A 26,218-nucleotide genomic window follows, 5' to 3' on the forward strand; every position below is an offset into this window, starting at 1 on the left:
GCGGTCAAATCTCGCGCTATGCCACGCGGATCACCATCGTTTTTACGCGCCTTTTTTCTTTTTAAAGGGGTAATGAAATGATTTAATTATTATTATTAATATTTTTGTTAAATTGTATTTTAACAGTAACATTTACTGGGAGCCCAGCGGTCCCATAAAATGCTTTTTCAACATGTTCTATATTATCCTATAAATGCATTTAACGTCCTATATATGAAGTTTTCGTATAGTTTAGAATCAAATTGAAAGAAACAATTTAATTATCCCTTTACGAGTAACAATATAACTTGGCAGCGTTGCGTAAACTAATGAAAATAGGTCTATGTTATTGAGTGAGTGGAGGACGGTCCTTAAGAAGGCAAGGCGCGAATCCGCTACTAAAAACCTTATTCTCAATTTGATCCCTGCTAGCGTGGATTGGATTTGTTGCGGTGTTTCAAGCTATACATACACTGCCCTTGGATATTTTTAGGGGGGTCATTCCTAAAGGATAATAAAAATTGAAATTTCCTTTGTACCACGTGACATCAGAATTGATTTTTCTTGGGTAGCCTCCAGGAGAAGTTAGTGTAGTTTACGAATTTTTACGACTGTCTAACCTAATGACCTATTTTTTTTTTTTTTGAAAGTCTGTTTTTGCTAATGAATATTAAATTGAGCTGGATTAACTGGCTAATTATCTTACCAAGGTTTCCGGATAATTTATGTAGGGTATTTGCGTTATTCGCAACCTTAGAAAGGGCTTGTTTACTACAATATATTTTAATTATAAACGGAGGTCAAATTTGCATAATATATTATAACTTGCTATTTGAGCTTAAAATGCTAATGAATTTTATTCATGGCCAAGTTTTTTTAAGTCATTTAAAAGCCAGACAATTTTATCTAAGCACGTCTCGCGCCAAAAACCCATAATAACCACGCACGTGTAATAGGAAAGAGCGCGTGAATTAGTAACAAAATATTCACGAGATTTTATTTCCCGCCAAATGGCACGTGCAAATTTAACCGACAATAATGGCACGTGGAAATTTATCGCCAATAATTCCACGTGGTAATTTCCCGCCAAATATAAAGTTTTTCGCGCCACAAGCTCAAAAAAATATTTCAAAATTAAACAAAAATCACTTAAAAACGTCTTATATTTAAAAGGACACTATTATTTAGGGGAAAATAGCAATTTTTATCCATAAACGAACAAGACACGCGAACCAAGGAACCAACTCTCTCTAGTAGCAAAGCGAAGCTAGTCTCAGAGAGAGACTCGAACCTAAATTCTCTTCCCTCGCCTCAAGTAGAGAGAGTAGAGAGTAGGTATTTTCTTCTTATTCTGGCGTAGTCTGAGGTCTGAGAAAGGGAAGGGAAGGTCGACGTTCTCTTTAGTTCTCTAGCCAGCACCAATACCACCACCGTCGGCGGTGGCGGCGGGTTCAATTCCCCCTTGGGGCGTTGAACCCCCTGTACCGAACCGAAGCAGGCCGCGCTATGCCATCATCATCTTCGGATTCTCTAGGCTAGCCAAACTGAAACCCCCCCAAACAAGCAGCGTAAAAACATCCCATCCCGGGCGCCGCTTTATGCGAAAAATACCATTGATTCTTTTCCACGGTCTCTCCTCTCTCGTCTAAGGGGCTTAGAAGTTAGAAGAGTCTATCACGACGACTGTAACAATCAGTTAACAGATAAAGGGTTAACAGGGTTGGGACGAAATTTTTTATATTGAAAATCCAGGGCTGATTTTTAATTCTAGCTTATCCCTGACCAAATTTTGACAATATTTTATAACAGGGTTCATACAACTTTTGGAAAACAAATTTCCCTGACATTTCCAGGTTTTTCCCGTATATGGAGTATCCTATGGAGCAAATGTTGACGAAGGAGGGGGGGGGCAAATAGGACTATTACACAATCAAAGGACATCCCCGTATCTCTAGTAGAACCAGAGTTATGAGCCTCCAAAGTTGGGTGTAATGCTATTCCTATGGAGGGGGTATGTTCACGAACATTTTGCTTAATTACTTGGCCCCTGTTTGACCCAAATTTCCCTGAATTTTACTAAAAATTTAGGTTTTTGTCAACTATTTATTTCCCTAATTTTTTTAGGTTTTCCCTGTTTTTCAGGGTTTGTATGAACCCTGTTCAAGGTGTGTCCACTTCATGGTCACACCCTGGCCCATATTTACCATTCCTCGAAGCAATCAAATTATCATGGTTTGAAATACCAAACGAAACGAAGTCCCTGACCCTATCCCTAACTTTTTAAATCCCTGACTTAAACTTATCCCCCACATTTTCCAAATCACTAAATAATTAAGCTATATTAAATTACTTCAAGCAAATTATTAATTATTTTAGGAATATATAATTTATTTATTTTAATATTTAATTTAATATAATATAATTTTAGTTATAGTTGAAGTTTTGTAGGTTCAGTGGGAAAGTCATGGTGTAGGGGTAAAACCCATTATAATTCTTCATGTATTTTCTATGGCCCCTGTAGAACTGTTTACCCCGCTACACACCAAAGTGCAAGGAGAATTAAATACTAAAATTAAATACTAAATTTAACGTTAAATAATTTTAAGTAAGGCTATAAAATTTAAAAAATATAATTTTTTAACTGGCAACACTTTATATTTCCCAATTAAAATCAAATTCCCTGACTTAATTGGAATTCTTAAAATTTCCCGATTTTTAAAAATATGTCTAATTAATTAAGAATTTACTTACCGGTCAGTTCCTGAGATACCAATCCGGATAGATCCGGTTCCTCGCCGTACCAAAATATCCATAGTTCTTTATTGTAATGTAACTGATTGTGAATTTCGGGTGGAGGTCCGAGTGTGCCCATGGGTCCTCCTCCCATGCCACCTCGTCCTGGCGCGTGATGAGGATGGGCCCCCGGATGGTGCGGGGGCCCGTGTCCTCCATCTTGACCTCCTCCTTGACCCCCGGCCCGACTGACCCTCCTCCAGACGCATATAATGTCCGAATTCAGACATTTGCTAAATGAGGACAGGACCGGGTCTTCCAGGGGCTCCGCGCGTAACACGCTCTCACAAGATAGACGACGCCATTTTATACCAGATAAGTCCGCCTAATTAAAACAAAACACCAATATATTAATTAAAAAGCCACAATCAAACAGTGGGGACAAAACATTTAATTCATTATATAGGCCCAGGTGCTCCGTTTTAAAATGAACCAAATCGTAGTAGTAGGAAAGCACTATAGTATAGTTTGATAATAAATACAGTTATCAGATTTCGAATAGCATAGCTAAGTCCCGACCGTAAAGGTTTTGACAACTCAATCCGTAAAAATTCCATTCATAATTTTTAACTACGTTACAAAAACCAGCAATCACAACAACAAATTCTTGGGCGGTTTCTTTTTTTTATTTGATACGGCGAAAACTTAATAGAAGTCATTTATAAAGCTTCAGAAGCATTAAAGCAAGCCTTCAATCAAATGCTGTCAAAATAATTTTCCATGTAATAATAATAATAATAATAACCTTTATCAGAGCGTTCCCCTAAAGAACCCGGTTTATCCTGTATACTATACATACAATATTTCAAAACGTTTCCCGCCTTTTTTCACGCGCCAAAACATTAAAAACTCCATGAAAAGTTGTATTAAAAAAAGGCGGGAAAGTAAAAGCCATTCTCGTGAGCACGTGGATATTTAGAAAAAGGCGGGAAAGTAAAGAAACAATTCTCGTGAGCACGTGGATGGCTATTTAGAAAAAAAAAGGCGGGAAATATTGAATACGGAATAATGTGATGGACCATCACGCGAGCACGTGGTTTTTTCCCTTCTCTTTTCTTTTATAAATGGCGGGAAATGGTAAAATAAACATAAGCTTGCTTGCGCTTTTGGCTTCTTATCAAAACGGGGTCTGAGTCAAGAGTTAAAAGCCGGCCTTAGGTTTTTTTGTTAAAAAAACTATCAGATTCCAAACAAATATAAAACTCTCGTCAAGGTAGACTACTTTTCTCAAGATTTAACCTTTTAGTACTTCTCAAAGTTTACAACAAAAATAATATACAAGGGCTTTTAAAAGTTACCAACTAATCCCACTCCTTTAAATAAAAGAAAATAAATAAATTAATTTAACTTGACAGTATTTACTTTATGTACGACCCCCCTTTCGTTTGGCTATTCTTTAAATTAAGAGAAACCGCGGGAAAAAGGCAAAACATTGCGGGAGAAAGGAAAGGACAGGATAGGCGAGCGAGAGCGCGCGCGATTTCATTTCTCGAGCGGAGGTGGTTACCATAGAAACGGAGAAGAAAAAGAGGCGGGAACCAAAAAAAAAAGAGTATAGATGTTTTGGCGCGAGCTAACCGGGGACGGGTGTATATGTCTCGCGCGCCAACCAATTTTCCCGTCTTGCAAAGGCTCGCGCGCGCTCTCGAGTCGCTTATCAGCGGAGATTAGCTAAGCCTATCGCTACCTCCTTTTCTATAGCTGGCGGCCAGCTTTTTAACCTACTTTATAATAGACAAGCAAATAGAAAAAGTGACATCGCTCGCGTGCAAATTTCCCGCCAAGATTGCACTTTTTCACGCCCCCCACGTGGGAGGTTTTATTTTATTTTTATTTTTAAAGATGTATAGCGTAGAGAGGTTAAGAAACGTTAGTTAAATATTAGATTTACGTTGTTGAACTTGAAGTAACGGTTCGTAGTGCGCACCGAAAAATGTTATTTCCCAATTTTTTATTTTTTCCCAAGCAAGGATTGGCTTGTACCCAAGAGATCTTGATAGAATTTGGCACGGTAATCGCTCTAATTCGCCTTAAATCTATTAAGTTTATGAATCACCGTTTGTCTGCTGCGGTACTGTGTCATCTTCTCTTTAATTATAATCGAATTCTTAGAATTAATCAGGACTTTAGCCAAAAATTTAAACTCCTTATAGGAAAAATAGGGATTTTTTATTTAATCCGGAATTATAGGATTTTATAGGAGAAAAAAGAATCAAGTGTTTTTATAGGAAAATATAGGAATAAAAATGCATGCTCATATATATAACACTATTTTGGCTTAAACTATATTATAGAAAAATCTCAAATAAATAAACATAAATAACAAATTGGGGATTTTACTTTGAATTAAATTCAGGAACTTAATTAAATTAAATGATATAATATAATTAAAAAATAATAATCCTGAGCACAAACTCCGCCTGATCAATTTCGGTCAAATCTAGTCTCAAATGTCATCTCTATTTTAAAAGAGCCATAACTAAATTTTAATTAAAATAAATTTGATAATACTAAACTATAAACGAAAACTAAGACCCCAAACTAAGCATCAAAAATATATTGGAAATATTATAGTCTGACCTTTCATGAAAAATTATAGCATAATAATAATATAGGACAGGTTCAAAAATAATATAGGATTTTATAGGACCTCCACTGGTTTCCCTAAATTAATAAATAAATAAAAAAATTTCAAACTATCTCTAAAAATCTCAAACTAAATTGAATTTTAAAATAATTCAGATATGAATAAAAAAACAATCACTTGATTTTGATTTTCCATTTCACCCTCCCTTTAAAACAATTAGGTGTATGTGTCGATCTAGTAGCAGACGACACATTTTTGATAAAAGCGTTGTTATAAAACAAACAATGAAATAAACAAGCAGTCTGTATAAAACACTTGTGATTCTATGCTACTATATGAAAATGTGTTATACAGGCCCAGCATTCCGAATATGGAGAACTGGTTTGTTTTTACTGTACAATATATGTGATGTTATATAGTTGTATAGTATAGTGTACGCGTCACTCTTACCACACACAACACACACATATTGAAGCTCGCAACGATTGATGTCGTTGACCTAATAGCTACCTGATCAGCCGTGCATGCATGCATTCTGTAACCTACTACTACCTATACCTAACAAAATAAGCATGGCTTAGTTATTCGAAGACAGGGATTGTATAAAACTACTATAATGCTGTAGTTTTCCATACTAAAATGGTATAATTTAATTATGTAGGTATTTTCTGACACAATTAACTATAAAATTGAGTATAGAAGGAAACCTACTACATTGTAGTAGAATAATATTACAATGCAGTGGTTTTCCAGCTAAAATGGACTATAATGTAGGTATTTTTCAAATAAAATTATAAAATAGTATAGAAGGAAACCTACTAATAATGCTACAATACAGTATACTTTTCAGATATAATTAATTAAATAAAATAGTATAGAAGGAAACCTACTACATTGTAGTAGAATAATACTGCAATACAGTGGTTTTCCAGCTAAAATGGACTATGATGTAGGTATTTTTTAAATTTAATTAATAAAATAAAATAGTATTGGGAGGAAACCAACTACAGTGTAGTAGAATAATGCTACAATACAGTGGTTTTTCAGCGAGCTAAAATGGACTATAATGTAGGTATCTTTCAAATATAATTAAATAAAATAGTATACATTATAGTAGAATAATACTACCGGTATTCTAGTGTTCTCAAATTGACCTCCAAAAAGAATAAATAAATACTTGCAAAAATACATTTCGATAAATTATCAGCGACAAAGAATTGAAATTGTAAAACTTTCCATCCATTTGTAAAAAGGATACGCGACACGAGAAGTCTTATCCTTCAAACATTAATTGCGTTGAGTCCTTTTTATCTTAATCGGTTTCTTTTACATTTACATCGCTGATAAAGCGAAACATATCATCAATTCAACAAGTGCAATGAATTTTAAAATTCACTTACGACAAATTCGCAAAATCGTGCTATATAATTAATATTTAAATAATATAGGTCTAGAATAAAATAAAATTATTAACATAATTGCGCGCGTGATTTTGAAATAAGGCGCCAAAATTTCACGTGCTATAAACATATAAAAGCACGAGATAATAAATAATAAAATAAAATTCACGTGCTTATTTTAAATAAAGCAATTGCAAATAGTATTCACGTGCAATGGAAAATAATAATAATAAAAAAAAAAATAATGTGGAAATTTCACGCGCCAAATTTTATACTGTCATCAAATCCCGCCAATTTCCAGGAATTTTTCTTTTAAATATATTAATAACATTTTAAACTTTATAAAGGACCCCCGTATCAAAAAAAAAATATATAAAACAGCTACCGCAGCGCCCCGATCGTGATACAATCTCAAGACGAAAAAAATAAAAAGGCTTAAAGAACTCTAAAAATCATCCTATCGAATTACCAGAATACAGTATACTTTATTACACCTTGAAATTACAATACAGTCCTGGTTAAAATCAACGCGTAGAATTCCGCCTTACCGCGGTTTTGTACGTATTGTAATTTAAGGGTGAAACGAGATTATAAGGGGCCAAGGGAAAAACCGGTATGCGAGCCGGGTTTCGACTTCAAATGGAGTAATGGCAAAGCTCCTCCCATCACTTTATTAAACTCAATCGGAAAATATCATGGTGAGCTACTACGCCGCTGTTATTAGACCGACCGAAGTAGAAAGGCGAGCAAAAATGCATCTGCTCTCCAAAAAAAAAAAAAATACCTTGATTTCACCTTGCCGGAAGGCCATACATAAAAGCGGTTATTTTGATGTCAAATAGTAGTAACTCCTAAAACGTTGGTTGATCATTTGATAGGGAGTAAATAGGGCTATAACATACTCAAAGGACATCCCCGTATCTCTTATAGAACCAGAGTTAAATGGTGTCCTGTAAATAAGCCCATTTTAAGGCTTTGGAGAGGACGTTAATTAATATTTTGCTTAATTACTCGGCCCCTAATTAAGGAAATCCTAAGTTTTTAGTATCATTGGAAAGCTAATAATTAGGGCTATAACATACTCAAAGTATTTCAATATATCTCTTATAGAACCAGAGTTAAATGGTGTCCTGTAAATAATACCAAGTTAACGCTAAGGAGAGGACGTTAATTAACATTTTGCTTAATTACTCGGGCCCTGATTGTTGTACCCCATATTATTTAGTATCGTTGGAAAGCTAAGAAATAGGGCTATAACATACTCGAAGGACATCCCCGTATCTCCAATAGAACCGGAGTTATAAGCCTTCAAACTAATGTAAATACGTTTTGGAATACAAAGTCATGAATTTCCCCTATTTCCTTAAACATACCATAACCGAAAAACCAACCACATATCGACTTCATATCGATTCAACCCACGAGCTACGTTTTGCGTGTCAACTTCTACTAAAACTAATATTAACAAATTACATTCAACACGCATGCGCCACGCCGCCAGCTGTATCGCCGCTAATCTACGCATAACCATAACAAACTATCCACAAGGTTTCCCTAGAAATCAATTCCTACTCTCTTAAATCTCTAACAAATTCGGTAGTTACAACGTTATTGCCGTCAAAAAGGCGATACAAAAATAATTATATGAAAAGCAATTGAAAATGTTTCTTTGTGAAAGACCCCCCTCGTGCCGGTGGCTATGATCTTACAAGTACGTTTCTCTCTCACGTAAATCGGGTCGGGAAAGATTATTCTACCACTACATTAGAACCATACGTCACTGACTACGTCATAAATAAAGTGGGGGGGTCGAGCCTACGTTTTCCATTGCAAAAAATAACCAATTAAAAAAATTCCACTGCCAAAAATTTAATTTTTAGAAAATTGATATTTTATTATTATTTAATATTTAAAACAAAAGTTAACGTGGTATTTATTATTTTAAACTTTAAAAATAATTTAGAAAAAAAAATTAAACCCGCTGATATTTAATTTTATTACTAAATTAAATTAAATAAATATTTTTAAAGTTTAAAAATAATTATTTTAAACATTAAAATACACTTTTTTTAAACTACAAATTAGTACTTTCCCAGTAAAATTCTTTAGTACATAAGCAAAGGGTTAAGGGCGTTTTAAAACTGAGTTATAAACCGTTAGCATTTATTATGTTAATTTCGTTTGCAAGGTTGAATAAAAAAGGAGTGTCAGCGGAGCTTCCCTTTGTACCGCATTGAAAGCATTGATAAAATAATAAAGGTGTCATTACTCTATATGAAAAGGTAATCATAAATAAATAATTAATTAATTAGACTAAAGTTAATTACACTTAGAAGTTTATAAAAAAAAATGGGAGGTTTTTCTTTATTTCTTTATTTTTAATAACTTCGTATTAACTGACTTCTGACAGGTGTTAGATATATACGCTTAAAATACCTCTACATTGTTTTTAGCCCTCCCCCCCCTCCCGAAATTCAACTTTTATTTAAGAATTCCTGAAAGTTATGCTTCAGTAAATATGACTTAGTTTAACCCAAAAAAATTTTTTAAAACATGAATTAATTTATCTTCCATGAATATTTACGTTATTTTTCCCTTTTATTATATATGACGTCATATTTGAAATTTATTTAAATATAATAGAGTCGGATTGAAGATAAAATTCATGGGAATTTAAAATTAATTCTTTTCATTTTAGGAAGCTATTTAAGAAGGAAAATTAACATTTTTTGGTTAGAAATTAAATACGTTAAAAATTATATTTTTAATCACCCAATAATTAAAAATAATTTGTGACAGTTAGTTTAAGGATATAGGGTACTATTTCTCCTTCAATTTACTACTTGAATGTTTAAGAACTATGGACAGTGGTCAATAATTAAACCATTAGGATCGCAATTCAGTGATTATAACACGGTTTTGGGGGAAAATTACTAAATTACAGAAAGACTAATATTATTGCTTTACAATATCTAAACCACCCTGTCTGAAATTCCATTGATAGGAGGAAATTTTTCGACAGAAAAACCTCCATTTTTAAAAGAGATATAAACATAATATTTGTCCTTAAGTTCTAGGTTTAAAAACAGTATATATTTGTTGTTTATGTTATTGGCCTGAGCTCAAAAGTCAATCGGTTTTTACTTATAAAGTATATGACACTTGAGTCATCAATCCCTTTTAACATAATTTAACCTAATTTCTCTAGGCCTACTTCTACACGATTTCTAAATACAATACATCAATATTATGTCCTTCTAAAATATTAATAAAATTTTTAGCAAATCTTTCGTAATAGTTTTAACTAGTAAAATTTCAACGGATTTTTTTTCGTTTTTTTTAACCTTGAATTTTGGGGGTGGGCCATAAAATTTCAAAGACGCAAAAATTGAAAACTAGTTAATATGAAATTAAGTTAACAAAGGTCAAATAAAATTTTTCTAACCTCAATTTAAATTAAATATAACGGAATTATTTAAAATATTATTATTTTAAAAATAAATTTGGGAAAAATCGGGGATTATTTAACGTATTATTTTGAGTTCTAAAGTACCCAATTGAACCGCGTAGTAAATGTTTCAATATTTGCAAAAAACTGACTGATAAGGCAAAGATTCTTTATCTTATCTATGAAGAAAAGTGGTCTGAATACTTGTACATCATTCTTCATAAATGAGAGATATTACTATTAAGTATTTCTCATCAAAATTGATTGGAAATCAACCTGACTATTCAACTTATAACTTTATCAGTTTATAATTTAAAACCAATTTCAACCAATTATAAAAACGTAAACGTTACTGTTAACTAAAACTATTACTGCCTGTATCTATTTCAAAATCTACATTTATACTTTTGTCAAAACATGCTCCTGTAGGGTCAGATATTATTTTACAACTTATCGCTCGGTATAGTTTAGGGTTATATTAAAAGATTAACATTTAGTTAAATAGTCAGATCAATTTAGGAAATGGACAAATATTATGATACTTCAGAATCGCACACACGACACGGAGGGACGTTAACGTTTTTCTAACTAACCAAGGCCTAACGAAATGTCCTCGTAACATTGGAAGGAAGGCACGTTAATTAAGTACGACTTAACACTCGGTTTTGAGTTTAATTAGGTTACGATGGATAAAGAATAAATGAGCTACGGAAACGACTGTGGTTTAGGCTTAGGTGTGAATTAGTTTTATGGACATTGGGCTATATTACTAAATACATTTGGTAACTGTATGGATTTCAAATTGAAACCGGGATTACGCGATCTAGTTTGTAATAATTGTAGCTAAGCCTAGTTTAGCATGACGGCCCGCAAAAAGCGTTATACAAACGAATAAAAGAAGAAAAAAGAGGGGGGTTAGCAACGTATTGGCCGTATTTACGCTAGCATAAAAGCCGCGATATTAAGGGGGGGACGGCACAAATCGGAGCCTAGGCCTAATGTACGGATTGTACCTCAAAAGATAGTTTCCCCGACCGACAGAGCACCGAGAGAGAGAGAAAAAAATTGAATTTTTGGCCGTAAAAGTGGACTTACCAAGGCGAAAAAATTAGTATGGCAATCCTCTAGGCTAGCGCCATTTGTAACAAAATTGGGATGCGTCATGGTGATTCCATGATCTTTATTTAGTCCAAATGGACCCGAATTTCAACACTCTTACATTGTTTTAAAATCCATTGATTAGCGCGAACTCTTTTCCCGCAGATCGGGTAAGATGGCGACCCGTTATGGCGATTTCGGATCGTCGTTAAGTAGGCACTTAACCTGATTGGACAAAATTTACCACGTGTCAAAACTGCCAATGCTCCCTCCCCGTCTTACACCTCCTCACCACCACCCCCTAAATACGAGCGAGTTTGGGCAAGCCGGACTGCCAGTCCAATGTTTTCCCCCTCTCTGTCGTCTGCTATCAAAACCGCGATTATAATATCCAACCCTAAATCTTCTCTAGAAATAACTGTATTTAAGATAGATGTTATATTTATTTACAGATTATTAGTTAGTTTTAAGCCTAATATAAAGAAGAAATTTTAATTTAAAATAGTTTACGTAAAGCCTTAAAATTTGGCCGTACGCGTCCCGGACTTTCATAGATTAGTTATCTCCACCACCCCCATATTCTAGAAAAAATAAAAATGGCGGCGGCCTATGTCGAGTTTATTGACTTTACTCCCGATAGTTTTGAAATGTTTTTAACTATATTTAACGTGATTTAGTTAATTTTAATTGCGGATTTAATAGGGAGATGTATTTAAATAGCATATTTTTCGCGCTACCCTTGTTAGGGTTAAGTTGTTTTGTAATCACTTGGTTTATTATCAGGTAAATAAGTTTTTTTACCTTAAGCCTTGGCTTAATTCGTATAAAATGTATAATTTAGGCTTAAAACTGGCTTAAATGTGACTGAAAATTTATTTAAAATTTACTTAATGCTTATAACACTATAAATTAGTTTAAAAACTAATTTTAATTGCTGTTATTTTAATATTAAACTAGTTAAAAAGTTTTTTAGCGGGGTGCAAGACATTTGTAGCGACACTACCGCCATCTATCTTCGCGATAACGAAACAATTCAAAATTAACGCGTTTCAATTAAAATTAATTTTAATTATAGGCTTGGATTTTGGTACCTTTCATGGTATTTAAAACGGTTCCGTGGAATTAACTTCAAAGTTAAAGTTGGTTTGTACAGTTTAAGACAAATATCCATCAATGACCCAAACCATGGATTTGTGGTAGCTATAAATATTTTTAATTATTTATTTTTTTAATCGTAATTAAGTTTAATTAATCCGCGATTAAATAGGAAATAAGCGGGGTATGGGTCTCTAGTTGCCTTTTGGCGTCAAAATGCAGGTTAATATTAAATATATTTAAATCATTAAAATAAAATAATTATAAGCTTATGAATATTTTTAAACTTAAGATCTTGGGTTACCTTATGTTTATCGGATATAAAATCGGAAATAATTTATCACCCATCGAATAAAGATGCAAATATTGCAGTTGCAACTGCAAAAACTCCTAAAACACCTTTTAAATTACCTCCATTAGTTTTAAGACTTTCCAAGGTATTGTTTTATAACAAGAATTAATTTTAAAATAATCGCGTTTAATTTAAAAATACTTTTGCAAAAAAGGCGCTTTCAATTCAAATTTCAAATTTTGATTTGAAATTAACAACGGGCGAACCTAAATCGCCCCACGTTTTGCAAACCTCTTTGCAAGAGTTCAGTATCTTACTGGCAAGTCATAATCTAGAAACTTGCAGGTTTGCGATTATTTTTTTAGTTAATTATTTAGTTTAATGATAATTAAATTAATTAAGTATATTTTTAAGAAATGAAATTAGTACTATATTATCAAAAGCTTGTTTCAAGCTATACAAAAGTGAAACCAAAGTAAGGAAAAACGTATTTGAAATCGCAATAACTTTATTGCAACTGCAATTTTTAAATTTAATATATTAGGTGCAATCTCAAGCAATATTATTTTCGTTTGGAATAAACTTACATTGCTCGTTATTTTTCGATGAAAATTTACCTAAAATTATTCAGGTAACCTATATAACCCCCCTAATTAACTTAATTGTAATTATAATTAAGTTAATTACGTTTATTGCTACACAGAAAATATCCTTACAAATATCGAATCCCGAAGTTATAATGTACCAGGGTTAGTTTAAATACAAAATCAACGTAATTTTTACTAAGATAAAATTAAAATCCCTAATTAGTTTAATTAACTTTAATTAGGTTTTCAACCAAATACGCTTAAAACTATATTTAATCAAAAAATTAAGTTGAAAAATGATTCCGAAATTATAAAGAAAGAACCTATTAATCTGGAAGATATTTTACTTAAAATTCCAGAGGTAATTTAATAATTAAATCGCTTAATTATAATTAGCTTAATTTTAATTATGTTAATTTTGATCGTTTAAAGAGTATCTTAGTTAAAATTGAGTCATTCGATGTAAAATGGGTTCAAACCAGCATTAACAGGTACTTAAATTAGTTAATTTGAACAGGAATGCATACAGCTACTGGGAATCATTGTGATACACCCATTTTCACTCAACGTATTTAGGTGGATTTTGTCACGTGGGAAGAGCTAGCTTAGACTAACCATTATGTATGACGAATTTTACCTTGCGAATTAATAATCTATCTCGCTTCGCGTTTTACCTCTCGCGCGCCTCGGAACTCTCCTTGCTACCGGGTAACCAATGAAATCGCAGTTAGAAAGACGTAGTTGATAGTAGCAAGTTCTCAAGCCCGGCCCACAAACCCGCTTAGAAATTAACATGGGACACAATAATTCCTAGTAGCTGTATGTATTCCTCATTAGAAGTATATTAAATGAAGTAAATACAATAAATTTCGGTTGGGGGGAATTCAGAACCTTGTCGGTCAGTTTGCAAACTGTTGACCTTGAATCAAATCAAACTCTGGCCATACCGGAAGGTGACTTGACCTCGTCTTTAGTCGTGACAAATGTCACTGTATCTAGCGGTCACTTACCACTGGCCTCATTGGTCAAATCTTCAATAAAATTTAAGGTAGCTATAGAGGATGGGGGTTGGTTAGCTATTCGATAGCTAACTATAATCTTGACCACTTCAGATTGACCATCACACGTTAGACGTTAATATATTACTAAATTCGTGGCACTTGTTGTACAATCACAATGAATTCAGTACTTGGAAAAGATGCATGCCTTCGTCAAGTAGACCCGCTGCTATTGGTCAAAATAAAATGGTCTTAGCTAAAGAAACACCGCCAATAGAATCGCAATCTTTAAAACAGTAAAAATAGAAAAAAAAATATTTATAAATTTTATTTATTTAATTTAAATCGCTAAAAATACAAATTTTTTTTTTTTTTAATTTCAAATTTTAGAAAAAATATTCTAACAAATATATTAAAAAGCTACAAAATTCAAGGACAGGCTGATATGAACGATATGTTTGTCAGTGTGTCCTTACCAGGGTGTGATATATTCAGTACCGGACTTATGCATAGTCAATTAACGGTAGATTTGCAAAATAACGGTACGCTAATTAAACCAATCAAATTATCAAATTGGTTTTGCCAAAAAAAATATTCACGGTTTTGTAATTTAGGAACGCCTCAACCAAAACCCAAAATATTAAGCGAACTTGGAGATTTAAAGTTAGTGTATTATATTATATTATATCAAAAGCAAATAGAGTAACGGAAAGTAATTAGGACAACCAGGGGCAGAGATGGGGGCGGGGTCTCAATACGACTGACTTACTCCAATCGCATCTCGTTCTCATTCTCTAGCGTATTCGCGCGCGATACTTTCAAATCCTTAGCAGACAAGTGTTGCCAGTCCTTTGTTGTGACGTGTGCAATATTCAATCTTTATCTACAACAGATACTGAAAGCCTTGTAGTATTCTGTTCGATTCAGTACTGGATCATTCAGTTCCAAACCCGAGACATGCTCTAAAGCCTCTAATAACAAATTATTGTCAGCTCTGAAGCGCATGCGCTGATATAGTTAAGAAACGAGAAGGGGGGAAGGAAATATCGCTCCCTCCCGCTGCTCCTTAATTCCCTTTCTCTTAGCTCTATTTGCATTTGCGCGTGCAAGTTTGAATTTTTTTGCAAGTTTTGCTAAAGTCGAGTGGCGGGTATTGCGTTTTGTAAATAGTTTGGAGTTACTTTTGGAAATGGGATGGTGCAAATTGGGAGATGGTCGAAACGTAAATACTTCCGTTATGAAAAGACACCATCAAAAGAACACTCCATTGTGTTTGGGAATGTTGCTCCTTAAAGCTCGGGATTTTCCCAGCGATTTTCGAAGTCAATGTATGTTAGACGGAGTTAAAATCGAAATCAGCCCCAATTTAGTGGCTTTAGCGCTACAAGTACATAATTTTTCGCAAACAATTACCGATAACTTAAAACCAAGTACTTCCGGTAAGTCAACGTACAACTTTCTATGATTTATTCAAATACCGAAATATTTTTAATATAAAAATATAGTATAAGATTAAAAGTAAAAATTATTAAAAATTTTCAGATAAAAAATTAACAAAATCGGGAAAATTTCCGTTAAAAGAAATGTGTAGTTTACAATTTAGTTTAACAGGAGCAAATATATTTATGATAAGTCAAAAAGGTGTTGGTTTGATGGCGCGAATTGATTCGGTAACATTAGATACGGCCGCCGAGAAAGTATTTGTGCTTTCAGAAGGAATTAAAATCGCCCCCTTGGAAGCCAACACTACCGTAATTAAATTTAAATATTTAATTCATCAATTTAATTTAAAATTTAAATTTAAATGGTTTTCAAAAAAGGTTTTCCCATGTGTTAAATGCTCCGAAGTTAAAAACGCTCTCGCTCATATTCAAACAATTAGATTAACTTATAAAACTGGCACCAAAGTAAGTGACATAAGTTTTAGGAATGCATACAGTTACTAGGAATAATCGCGCCGATCTTCGTTAATATGGGAGGGGCTTAATTACTATATTATCCAATAGGAAACTTCGGTGCAATTATTGGACGAAATAAAAACGGAATGGACCAATTGGGCTCATATGTGCGCCGTTAATTTGGCCCAAGAAATTAATCAATTAACCAACGTGTTTAAAAAAAAGTCGAAAGATTTTTACGAAGATGTTGAAATTAATACGAAAATTAAACCTAGTCCAGTTTATTATTTAATTAATATTAGATTACAAGGAAAAATTAATGTGGGATACGTCGTTTCTTCAACACATAGGTTAATGCGAAATTAATTTAGTTAACTTTAATTAAATTTAATTTAAAAATAATTAAATTCAATTAAAAATAATTAAATTTAATTAAAAATAATTAAATTTAATTAAAAATAATTAATTTTAATTAAAATAATTAATTTAGATTCGCTTTTGTTGCTAATGAATTTACTGCAAAGGCTTACCCGGGTCGAATTTCATTTCAATCCGAATATTTATGCGTAGAATTTGATAATAAGAAAGTTTTCACATTTATGGTAAAATTATTATTATTAAAATTAATTTTAATAATAATTTTAAACTTTTATTAATTTTGGGGGCGTGGCATTTCCTACAGAATTTTAATATTTCGTCCAATCGCGAGGACGAATCGCACGTTATTAACAGACAGAGTTTTGAAGGGCTTGAAAGAAAAACTAACAAAGCTTGGTTAGTTTTAATTTAAGTTTAATTATGGTGGTTTAATATAACAATTAAAATAATTCTAATTAAAATTAAAGGTCCATTAGTTTCGAGGAAATTAAGCTATTTTTTCCATACAAGTACAATTTTGCTGAAGCTTTTAGCGAACAAACTTTAAGCGTTTTTAAATGGTTAAAAAAAGTTCATAAAATTCAGAAAAAACCATTTGATCTCGATAGTCCCTTACCCCCCGATTTGTCAATTAAAATTAAGGTACTTTTAATCGCAATTAAGTTTAATCTGGTATTGTATTAAGTTAAAACGTAAATAATTCTATAGTTATTCACTATGGAACTCGGAGACGATCCATTTGAAGTTAAACTACGAGATAATTACGAGGTTTTAATTTTAATTTTAAATTTAATTTTTGAGTTCTTGAACGAACTTTTTAATTAAAAAGTTTTATTTTTTAAAATATTTAATAAAAGTTATTAGAGGATGAATTTAATGAAAGTTTAAAACGTAAAATGATGTTGGATGAAAAAATAGAGCAATTACGACAAACTCATTTGTTACTTCCAAGTAAGATTTAAATGAGCTACAATTTAAGCCAAATTTGGTCAAAATGGAACGGTAATTAACGAAGTTACGTCAGAATGACTTCAAGTGGTCGAAATTGGCTTATAACTTTCTTATTTATTGACCGATTTTGACCAACTCGGGCTTAAATGGTAGTCCAGAATCTGCTCTATCCAATGGTATATTCAAATGTCCGTCGTGACGTCATTACAGCCGGTAAAATCGAAGAATTGTATAACACACTGGCTAAGAAAAACGCGGATATTTATATTCAGAGGTCGCGAAAATTATACGGTAATGACCCTATGAGGCGAAGCCTGTATACGGCCCAATTTGAAGAGGTTGAAATATACGCCGTAGCGGATACCTCTTACCATGGTAAAGACAGAGTGGTAAAGGTCATGAAAGAAATTGACAACGAAAGGTAAGGGACGCGTTCGCACTATACTGAATTTTTCTGATTGAGTCCGTCAAAAATTATGGGATCTTTTTTTTATTTTAATTGTTTTTAACAATTTTTTAACTAGTCCATTCCCGGAGGAGGGTTTGGAATTTAACACCTTATGGTGTCGTAAAATAAGTGGAAGTATTGAAGGAATTTCCTGCAACTTAAGGGATTTTCCACAAGCAGTTATGGAAATCCGTGAATTTAATATTTGGGGTCGTTTAGTTGGTGCCGAACAAGAAGCCTCCAAAAGGTCCATAAGAGAATCGGTCATCGAAATCGGACAACCCTGGGAGGATGACGTCATAGAACGCAGTATGACCTCGCTCAAATTTTATCATGATCTCACTTGGGGTAAGTCAGGTTTTTGTACCTAAAGGTCATGTAAAGTTCGGGAATATTTGGAAAAGTTGGGGGAATATTTGGAAAAGTTGGGGGAATATTTGGAAAAGTCGGGGGAATTTTTGGAAAAAAAGTCGGGGGAATTTTTGGAAAAAGTTGGGGGAATTTTTGGAAAAAGTTGGGGGAATTTTTGGAAAAAGTTGGGAATTTTTGGAAAAAAGTTGGGGGAATTTTTGGAAAAATGTTGGGGGAATTTTTTGGAAAGATTTCGGGGAATATTTGGAAAATTTTGAATCTGAAAAGGATTTCAAATATTTTCCAGATATCGAATCCCTTTGCGCGGCGCATGGTCCTTGTTGGGAACCGATTTTGGCTCAAGTCAATTTAGCATTCGAATCAATCAGTCGTCCATCGGCTGACCCTAGTCCGGCACTTCCGTGGTGGGACAAAATGCGATTGTTATATCACGGTAGACTGACCTTATCGGCTCAACACTTGACCATGTTGTTACACGCGTCCCTGGACCCTTTTAATACCACGGAACAGATGGAGTTCACGTGGACCAATGTCCTTATCGACTGGACCAACGGTAAGTACCCCTTAAAGCGATAATTAGGCCTACTATAATTGTAATTACTTTTAAAACGCCTAAAATTATTCAAAGCTAAAATCACCATGAAAGGTGACTTGGACATTTATGTTCATACCGCGTCTAAATACGATGATTGTAAATTATTGCACGTACCTAATGTTAAATTTAAGTAAGGAATTAAGGTTTAGTTTAATCAGGGATAGATTTAATTTTAGAAGTAGGAATGGAGAACAGAGTAATATCTGGGCGCGCGTCAAAAGTCCCGGACCCCCTTTTAACGGGACGGAGGGGCGGTATGAAAGAAGAGGCCGGGGGTCATAGCGACAGAGGTAAAAAGAAATTACGTATTTAATTTTTGGCCGTCCCCGTCAGCAACGTCATCAAAACGTAGGGTTTAAGTGAGCAGCCAATAAGATAATTCAAACTTTTCGTTACGTGTTGGTTGGAGGGAGGGGCTCTATACTGGGGGGGGGGCTATGAGTCGGAAAACTGAAGTAAGTACAAACCGTTAGACTCCATTCCTACTTCTAAAATTAAATCTATTCCTGGTTTAATTAATTTTACTATAATTATTTGTTTATTTATTGGAATTGGGTTTAAATTTAAATTAGTTTTAAATTGGAATGGTTGTGTTTGGGTAATCCGGATGACCATCATAGCGTCATGCCATGCGCTCCGGACAAAGTCCCTGAATATTCCATAAATCAAGTTCACGATTCGTACAGAGCATTTCGCTCCCAAAATTTAAACGTTTCCATGGCAATGGAAACTAAATGCGTTTCTTTAGAAACTTTAGCTGATATCCCCAGTATGTTGCTTTATAGCAGTACCTTGAGATGGATTGAGAACCTAAAGGTAGGACAGTTGCGGTTTTCCGTTTAATTTAGTTAGATATGGGTAGCGAGGGAATTAAGGGATATGTAGGGTATCACCCTGTATTTAATTTAATATAATTAATTTAATTGATTAATTCAGACGATATTATCTGGGATAAGTCGTTTAACACGACGCGGTGTCTTATTTAACAATACCAAACCGCGTAAACCTCAATTGGGCAGACATTACCGCATAATGCGATTGGCTTTCAACTTACATAAATTCAGGGTTTGTTATTGGATGTCCTTCGCTAAATTAAGGGGCTTTGAAATATTAGGGGGGCGATTCTCCTTAGGGTCAGAACATAATTTGACCCTTAAACCTGTCCTGGATGGTCTCAAACACAGGTAAGTCCAGGAATGCGTACATCTACTAGGAATCATTGCGTAGCCATCCATTTTCACTCAATGTATCTATGCGGGTTTTGTGGGAGGAGCTAGCTAGGCTAATCATTACGTATGACGAATTTTACCTCGCGTTACACCTTTCTCGCGATTAGGACCTTACGTTGCTACCATTCGACCAATGAAATCGCTAGAATCAGTTTGAAAGTTCTCAAGCCCCGCCCACAAAACTCGAATTCATATATAGAAATTAACATGGGGACACAATGATTCCTAGTAGCTGTAAGTATTCCTGTTTTAACTAATTGTTTAATTAGACCCCGTTCTGAATGGAATACGGCTTACTTAACTTGCGACTTGGTCGAAAGCGAGATATGGTTGAACAATCGCGAGTTGACCATACAACCTAGTAAAACCGAGGAATCGGGTACTGATCGTAGTTACTTTTTAAGTATGACGCGAGTGTCCTATGGACGTGAGGCCATCATACCCGAAGCTAATAGAGACCCTGTAAGATAATGTCCTAACGATTTTATCGAATTTTAAATTGAATCTTTAAAATTAAAATAAAATGCTAGGATATTGAGGATTTACCAACTCATAGACTAGTTATTCATGGACTGAAAGGGGCCTGGACAAAAAACAACCGCGATGTTGTCTTCAGTCTATTCGAAAGTTACACCAAAGCTAAACAAATCAAAAGAAATTTATCTACGGAAGCTTTAAAAAAGCTCAAAATGGATTCCCAAATTCAACGAAATAGGACACTAACCGCTAATTCGAGTTCTTCCCAAACTGGGGTCAATTCCGCTAGTCCAATGACCAGGTTGCAATCGGGTCACGTGGCTTCAATGTTGCAGAAACTTATATCCGAAGCTGAAGCAAATCCCTGCGTTTATACGGAAGATGTAAGCTAAAGCTTATTTGGCCAACGGGTTTCTAATTAAACTAATTTTGGCGTTCGCGTACGCGTATAGATCGAAGGTAGTGCCAGGGAACAATTAGCGGGGGTCGCCGCGTGTCAAACTGATGACGTAATGCAAAAGAATTGGTTAAGTATGTACTGTAAAATTATTTATGCGGTTACGTCATCAACTACGTAATTTTTATGGGGGTTTTTATGGTTTTACTTTCGCCTAGTCGAATTGGTCAATAGTCAGGTCATGTTACAAGGGGTTGAGACATCCGGATATATTATAGTTAGCGCGTCCAGAACGGAAATACTTAAACGTCTTCATAAACCAGTTTGGAAAGAGAGGTCGCTAGTATCGAAAACAACATGGGTGGGATCCTTCGAGTGCCTTCAGGTTTGTGGCCATCTTTGACTAGTCCATGTTTAACAGCTTCCATCGGTGTTTATTGGGGTTGGTTATTTAATTTTTAACCATTTAAACTGATCAGTACTACGCCACAGTCGATGTGGGTTCCCAAAGCACATCCGTTGACAATGTAATGTGGCTTTCCGTCGAAAATATTGAAGAGAAACCAACGGTTATTATAAGTGACCTGCCAGACTTGGTGGGCAGTGGTCAGAGCGTCGGTGGAGTGGTCAGTAGTACCGTGGGAGGGACTGCCGACCCCGGTTCCGCTCCTTTGCAGTTACAGAGGATCGTATCACGGTGTGGTTGTCAGTTTTTCTACGCTAGTTACGGAGAGAATGTCAATCCTGAGTCATTCGATTGCCTCGAAGTTCCACCAACTGTAAGTACTTGGGAAGTTGGGGTTTATAATCTTTTTCGGGTTGATCGGGTGTTTATTATCGCGGTTGATCGGGTGTTTATTGTAGCTGTTGATCGGGTGTTTATTATCGCGGTTGATCGGGTGTTTATTGTAGCTGTTGATCGGGTGTTTATTGTAGCTGTTGATCGGGTGTTTATTGTAGCTGTTGATCGGGTGTTTATTATCGCGGTTGATCGGGTGTTTGTTTATAATATCGGTTGATCGGGTGTTTGTTTATAATATCGGTTGATCGGGTGTTTGTTTATAATATCAGTTGTTCGGGTGTTCGTTTATAATAGCGGCTGATCGGGTGTTTGTTTATAATATCGGTTGATCGCGTGTTTGTTTATAATATCGGTTGATCGGGTGTTTGTTTATAATATCAGTTGATCGGGTGTTCGTTTATAATAGCGGCTGATCGGGTGTTCGTTTATAATATCGGTTGATCGGGTGTTCGTTTATAATATCGGTTGATCGGGTGTTTGTTTTTAGTATCGGTTGATCGGGTGTTTATAGTAGCGATTGATCGGGTGTTTATAGTAGCGATTGATCGGGTGTTTATAGTAGCGATTGATCGGGTGTTTATAGTAGCGATTGATCGGGTGTTTATAGTAGCGATTGATCGGGTGTTTATAGTAGCGATTGATCGGGTGTTTATAGTAGCGATTGATCGGGTGTTTATAGTAGCGATTGATCGGGTGTTTATAGTAGCGATTGATCGGGTGTTTATAGTAGCGGTTGATCGGGTGTTTATAGTAGCGATTGATCGGGTGTTTATAGTAGCGATTGATCGGGTGTTTATAGTAGCGGTTGATCGGGTGTTTGTTTATAATCGTGGGGAACCGTATTGATCATTGTTATCTTACGACGCGGGTTGATCAAAACCTTTTTCGGACAACAGCCCGAAGACAATAACGACCCGTGGGAACAACAAACTGCCGTTGACACCTTCACTTTAACCCATCATGACCTTTCAATTTGTACGAATTCATTACAATACGCCATGATCTTGGACATCTTAAACAATGTCCTGCTTTACGTCGAACCTCGCAAAAAAGAAGCTTTTGAGAAGTTACAAGGTATGCGATTCAAACTTCAACTCAGCACGATGGAGGACCAAAAAGGACCGATCCTGGAGTTCCAAAATCAGGTACGGGACATGGTCCTCAACTTACGCCGACTAGAGAAGGAAACCTACTTGGTCCACAAGGCCTTGGGCGAAGACCCCGAGGATCAGGAACTATTGGAACAGATGAGGAATTTGGAGTTGAAGGTTGAGGCATGCAAGGAACAGATGATGAACGCCAGCGAGGAATTGAACATGATGATCAATTGTTACCACGAGACTCAATTAAGCGCTTTTAAGACGAGACAACGCGCGTCCGTTCATAACCAGAAGGTTACCTTGGCCAGACGTAGTGAGGTTTGTTTCAAATACGCTCAATGGAGGTTGACCGACGCCGATGGACAACTTGGATTGGCCGATTTCGTCATGTCCAATTTTCTGTGAGTAAATTAACTTTACTTGGGGAACTTAAAATAGGTCAAATTTAGGTCAGATAAATGGTAGCCACAGATTAGGGAATTTAAAACAGGGCCTAAAAGGTCAAGGAACATAAAAATAGGTCAAGGAACATAAAAATAGGTCAAGGAACATAAAAATAGGTCAAGGAACATAAAAATAGGTCAAGGAACATAAAAATAGGTCAAGGAACATAAAAATAGGTCAAGGAACATAAAAATAGGTCAAGGAACATAAAAATAGGTCAAGGAACATAAAAATAGGTCAAGGAACATAAAAATAGGTCAAGGAACATAAAAATAGGTCAAGGAACATAAAAATAGGTCAAGGAACATAAAAATAGGTCAAGGAACATAAAAATAGGTCAAGGAACATAAAAATAGGTCAAGGAACATAAAAATAGGTCAAGGAACATAAAAATAGGTCAAGGAACATAAAAATAGGTCAAGGAACATAAAAATAGGTCAAGGAACATAAAAATAGGTCAAGGAACATAAAAATAGGTCAAGGAACATAAAAATAGGTCAAGGAACATAAAATAGGTCATGATGGTCAGGGAGATGGTTGGCGGAAGTCAGGGAATTTTAAGAAGGTCCAAATACGTTGACCTTTACGAAAACCTCGAAAAATCATAGAAAGCACTGTACTAGCTACCCCCAACTTGACGCAGTGACTCTAGACAACCAGGATATGTTTTGTACCATAGTTATTCCAAAAACACCAAGAGTGACGATTCGGTGGAACACTTATTAGAACTTGGTTGCGTCACGGCTACCAATCTATTACCCAATCAAGTTTATAAGGACGTTTTGAAACCGACTGAACTTCAACCCAACATTCCCTTGGACAGACAACGCGCTTTAAGAATTTACTGTCGGGAAAGACCTCCAGTTGGAGGAATATCCGTTAAAGAACACTTCGAGGTCAATGTTATCCCAATTACAATTGGTTTAACACATAATTTCTTTACGCATATGATGAGGTTCTTCTTTCCTGGTCGATACGCGGGTAAGTCCACGTTTAATTACTTTATATTTGGAGTTTTTCTCATAAGGTCATCATGCCCTTGAAAATATCGTCAAGGTCATTCATAGTACTTTTAGTTCTTTTGGGGGGCTTTATCGTCTTGATCTTTACTTTCTTTTAGACAACAGCGAACACCAGTATGACGAGCAACAAGGTAGGACATCAAAGTTCAGTAAGAAATCGAGTTCGAGTCAACAGCGATCCGCGACGCTGGCCTATCAGAACCAGGATGATATCTCGAAGATGAAAGAAAGGGCTGAAAAGAATCAAACGTTCTTATACATCAAAATCCCCGAAGTTCCTCTAAGGGTCAGTTACAAAGGAGGCAAGGAGAAGAACATTGAGGACTTGAATGATATCGCCTTGAACTTGCACACCTTGGAGTACCATAACAGGACATGGACGTGGTTGGATCTCTTAATGGAAATGAAGAATGACTCTCAGAAGGTTTTACTTCAACAGGTACGTCAAAGTAGGCTTAACGACTTCAGTGGTAATAGGTTTAAAGTAGGCTTAACTACTTTACTGGGAATAGGTTAATGTAGGCTTAACCACTTTATTTGGAATAGGTCAAAGTAGGCTTAACGAATTTCTCGGAAATAGGTCAAAGTAGGCTTATAGACTGTTGGGAATAGGTCAAAGTAGGCTTAGCGACTTTATTCGGAATAGGTCAAAGTAGGCTTAACGAATTTATTTGGTATAGGTCAAAGTAGGCTTAGCGACTTTATTGGGAATAGGTCAAAGTAGGCTTAACGACTTTATTGGGAATAGGTCAAAGTAGGCTTAACGAGATCTATTGGGAATAGGTCAAAGTAGGCTTAACGATTTTATTGGGAATAGGTCAAAGTAGGCTTAACGACTTTATTGGGAATAGGTCAAAGTAGGCTTAGCGACTTTGTTGGGAATAGGTCAAAGTAGGCTTAACGGCTTTGTTGGGAATAGGTCAAAGTAGGCTTAACGGCTTTGTTGGGAATAGGTCAAAGTAGGCTTAACGGCTTTGTTGGGAATAGGTCAAAGTAGGCTTATAGACTGTTGGGAATAGGTCAAAGTAGGCTTAACGGCTTTGTTGGGAATAGGTCAAAGTAGGCTTAGCGACTTTGTTGGGAATAGGTCAAAGTAGGCTTAGCGACTTTGTTGGGAATAGGTCAAAGTAGGCTTAACGGCTTTGTTGGGAATAGGTCAAAGTAGGCTTAACGGCTTTGTTGGGAATAGGTCAAAGTAGGCTTAACGGCTTTGTTGGGAATAGGTCAAAGTAGGCTTAACGGCTTTGTTGGGAATAGGTCAAAGTAGGCTTAACGGCTTTGTTGGGAATAGGTCAAAGTAGGCTTAGCGACTTTATTGGAAATAGGTTAAAGTAGGTTTAGCGAATTTCCTGGAAATAGGTCAAAGTAGGCTTAGCGAATTTGTTTTTAATGTTTTGATAGGCAATCAAACAGAAACTACAAATTAAATCCAGACAGCCAGCGACAGAAGAAAGCAGTCAACCTCAGGAAGAAGATAAAGCTAGGTTACTTCTGGGATCCAAATTACTGGTACGTTTTTAATTTTAATTATTTTATGAACAATTAATTCTATGATTTCAATTATTTATAAATGATCAGGGTGGGCCAGAAAAATCGTCCAAAAAAGGAATTTTCAGTAAAGTGTACAAAAGAGATTAAAAACTATAATCTCTGCGCTGCTAGACTATATTAATCTATTTTTCCCCTAATATTAATCTAGATTAATTTAAAAATAATACGTATTAATTATTACTATATAATATAAATAAGACTCCTCTTTTGTATCTTTAAAATAAATTTATTTATACTCTAATCGTAATTACTACTTCATACTGAATAGTATGAAAAC

General features: G+C 35.0%; 2 protein-coding genes across 3 annotated transcripts in view; one reads left to right on the forward strand and one right to left on the reverse strand.

Annotated features, from left to right (window-relative positions):
- LOC149597253 (mediator of RNA polymerase II transcription subunit 13-like) overlaps positions 1-11,518 on the reverse strand; it is a 30,919-nt gene extending 19,401 nt beyond the window's left edge. The window contains exons 1-2 of one of the 2 annotated variants that reach the window (XM_089861117.1): positions 11,303-11,518; positions 2,731-3,097 (exon numbers count right to left, since the gene is read on the reverse strand). In XM_089861117.1, the coding sequence (XP_089717243.1) occupies positions 2,731-3,097; positions 11,303-11,371 (436 nt within the window). In that variant the 5' untranslated portion in view covers positions 11,372-11,518. The remainder of the gene's footprint in view (positions 1-2,730; positions 3,098-11,302) is intronic. The other variant, XM_089861116.1, reaches the window with a different exon arrangement.
- A 352-nt stretch (positions 11,519-11,870) lies between these two features.
- LOC149597254 (protein hobbit-like) lies at positions 11,871-26,182 on the forward strand. Its single transcript, XM_089861158.1, has 39 exons — positions 11,871-12,088; positions 12,381-12,501; positions 12,573-12,622; positions 12,693-12,837; positions 12,907-13,037; positions 13,107-13,167; positions 13,237-13,323; positions 13,396-13,441; positions 13,522-13,640; positions 13,712-13,770; positions 14,168-14,327; positions 14,392-14,573; positions 14,668-14,819; positions 14,892-14,940; positions 15,448-15,716; positions 15,820-16,028; positions 16,098-16,184; positions 16,284-16,525; positions 16,666-16,777; positions 16,858-16,949; positions 17,021-17,195; positions 17,262-17,321; positions 17,411-17,504; positions 17,715-17,925; positions 18,029-18,300; positions 18,611-18,877; positions 18,953-19,049; positions 19,492-19,735; positions 19,856-20,103; positions 20,418-20,610; positions 20,679-21,008; positions 21,078-21,156; positions 21,241-21,407; positions 21,502-21,801; positions 22,721-23,325; positions 24,048-24,349; positions 24,489-24,829; positions 25,792-25,899; positions 25,969-26,182. Exons 1-39 carry the CDS (start codon positions 12,012-12,014, stop codon positions 26,026-26,028), a joined length of 6,603 nt encoding a protein of 2,200 aa, XP_089717284.1. The 5' UTR covers positions 11,871-12,011; the 3' UTR covers positions 26,029-26,182.
- The last annotated feature ends 36 nt before the right edge of the window (positions 26,183-26,218 follow it).

This window comes from Phalangium opilio, unplaced genomic scaffold (genome assembly GCF_054372755.1).
Source record: "Phalangium opilio isolate 3A_F unplaced genomic scaffold, DU_Popi_V2 ptg000369l_1, whole genome shotgun sequence".
NCBI lineage: Eukaryota > Metazoa > Arthropoda > Arachnida > Opiliones > Phalangiidae > Phalangium > Phalangium opilio.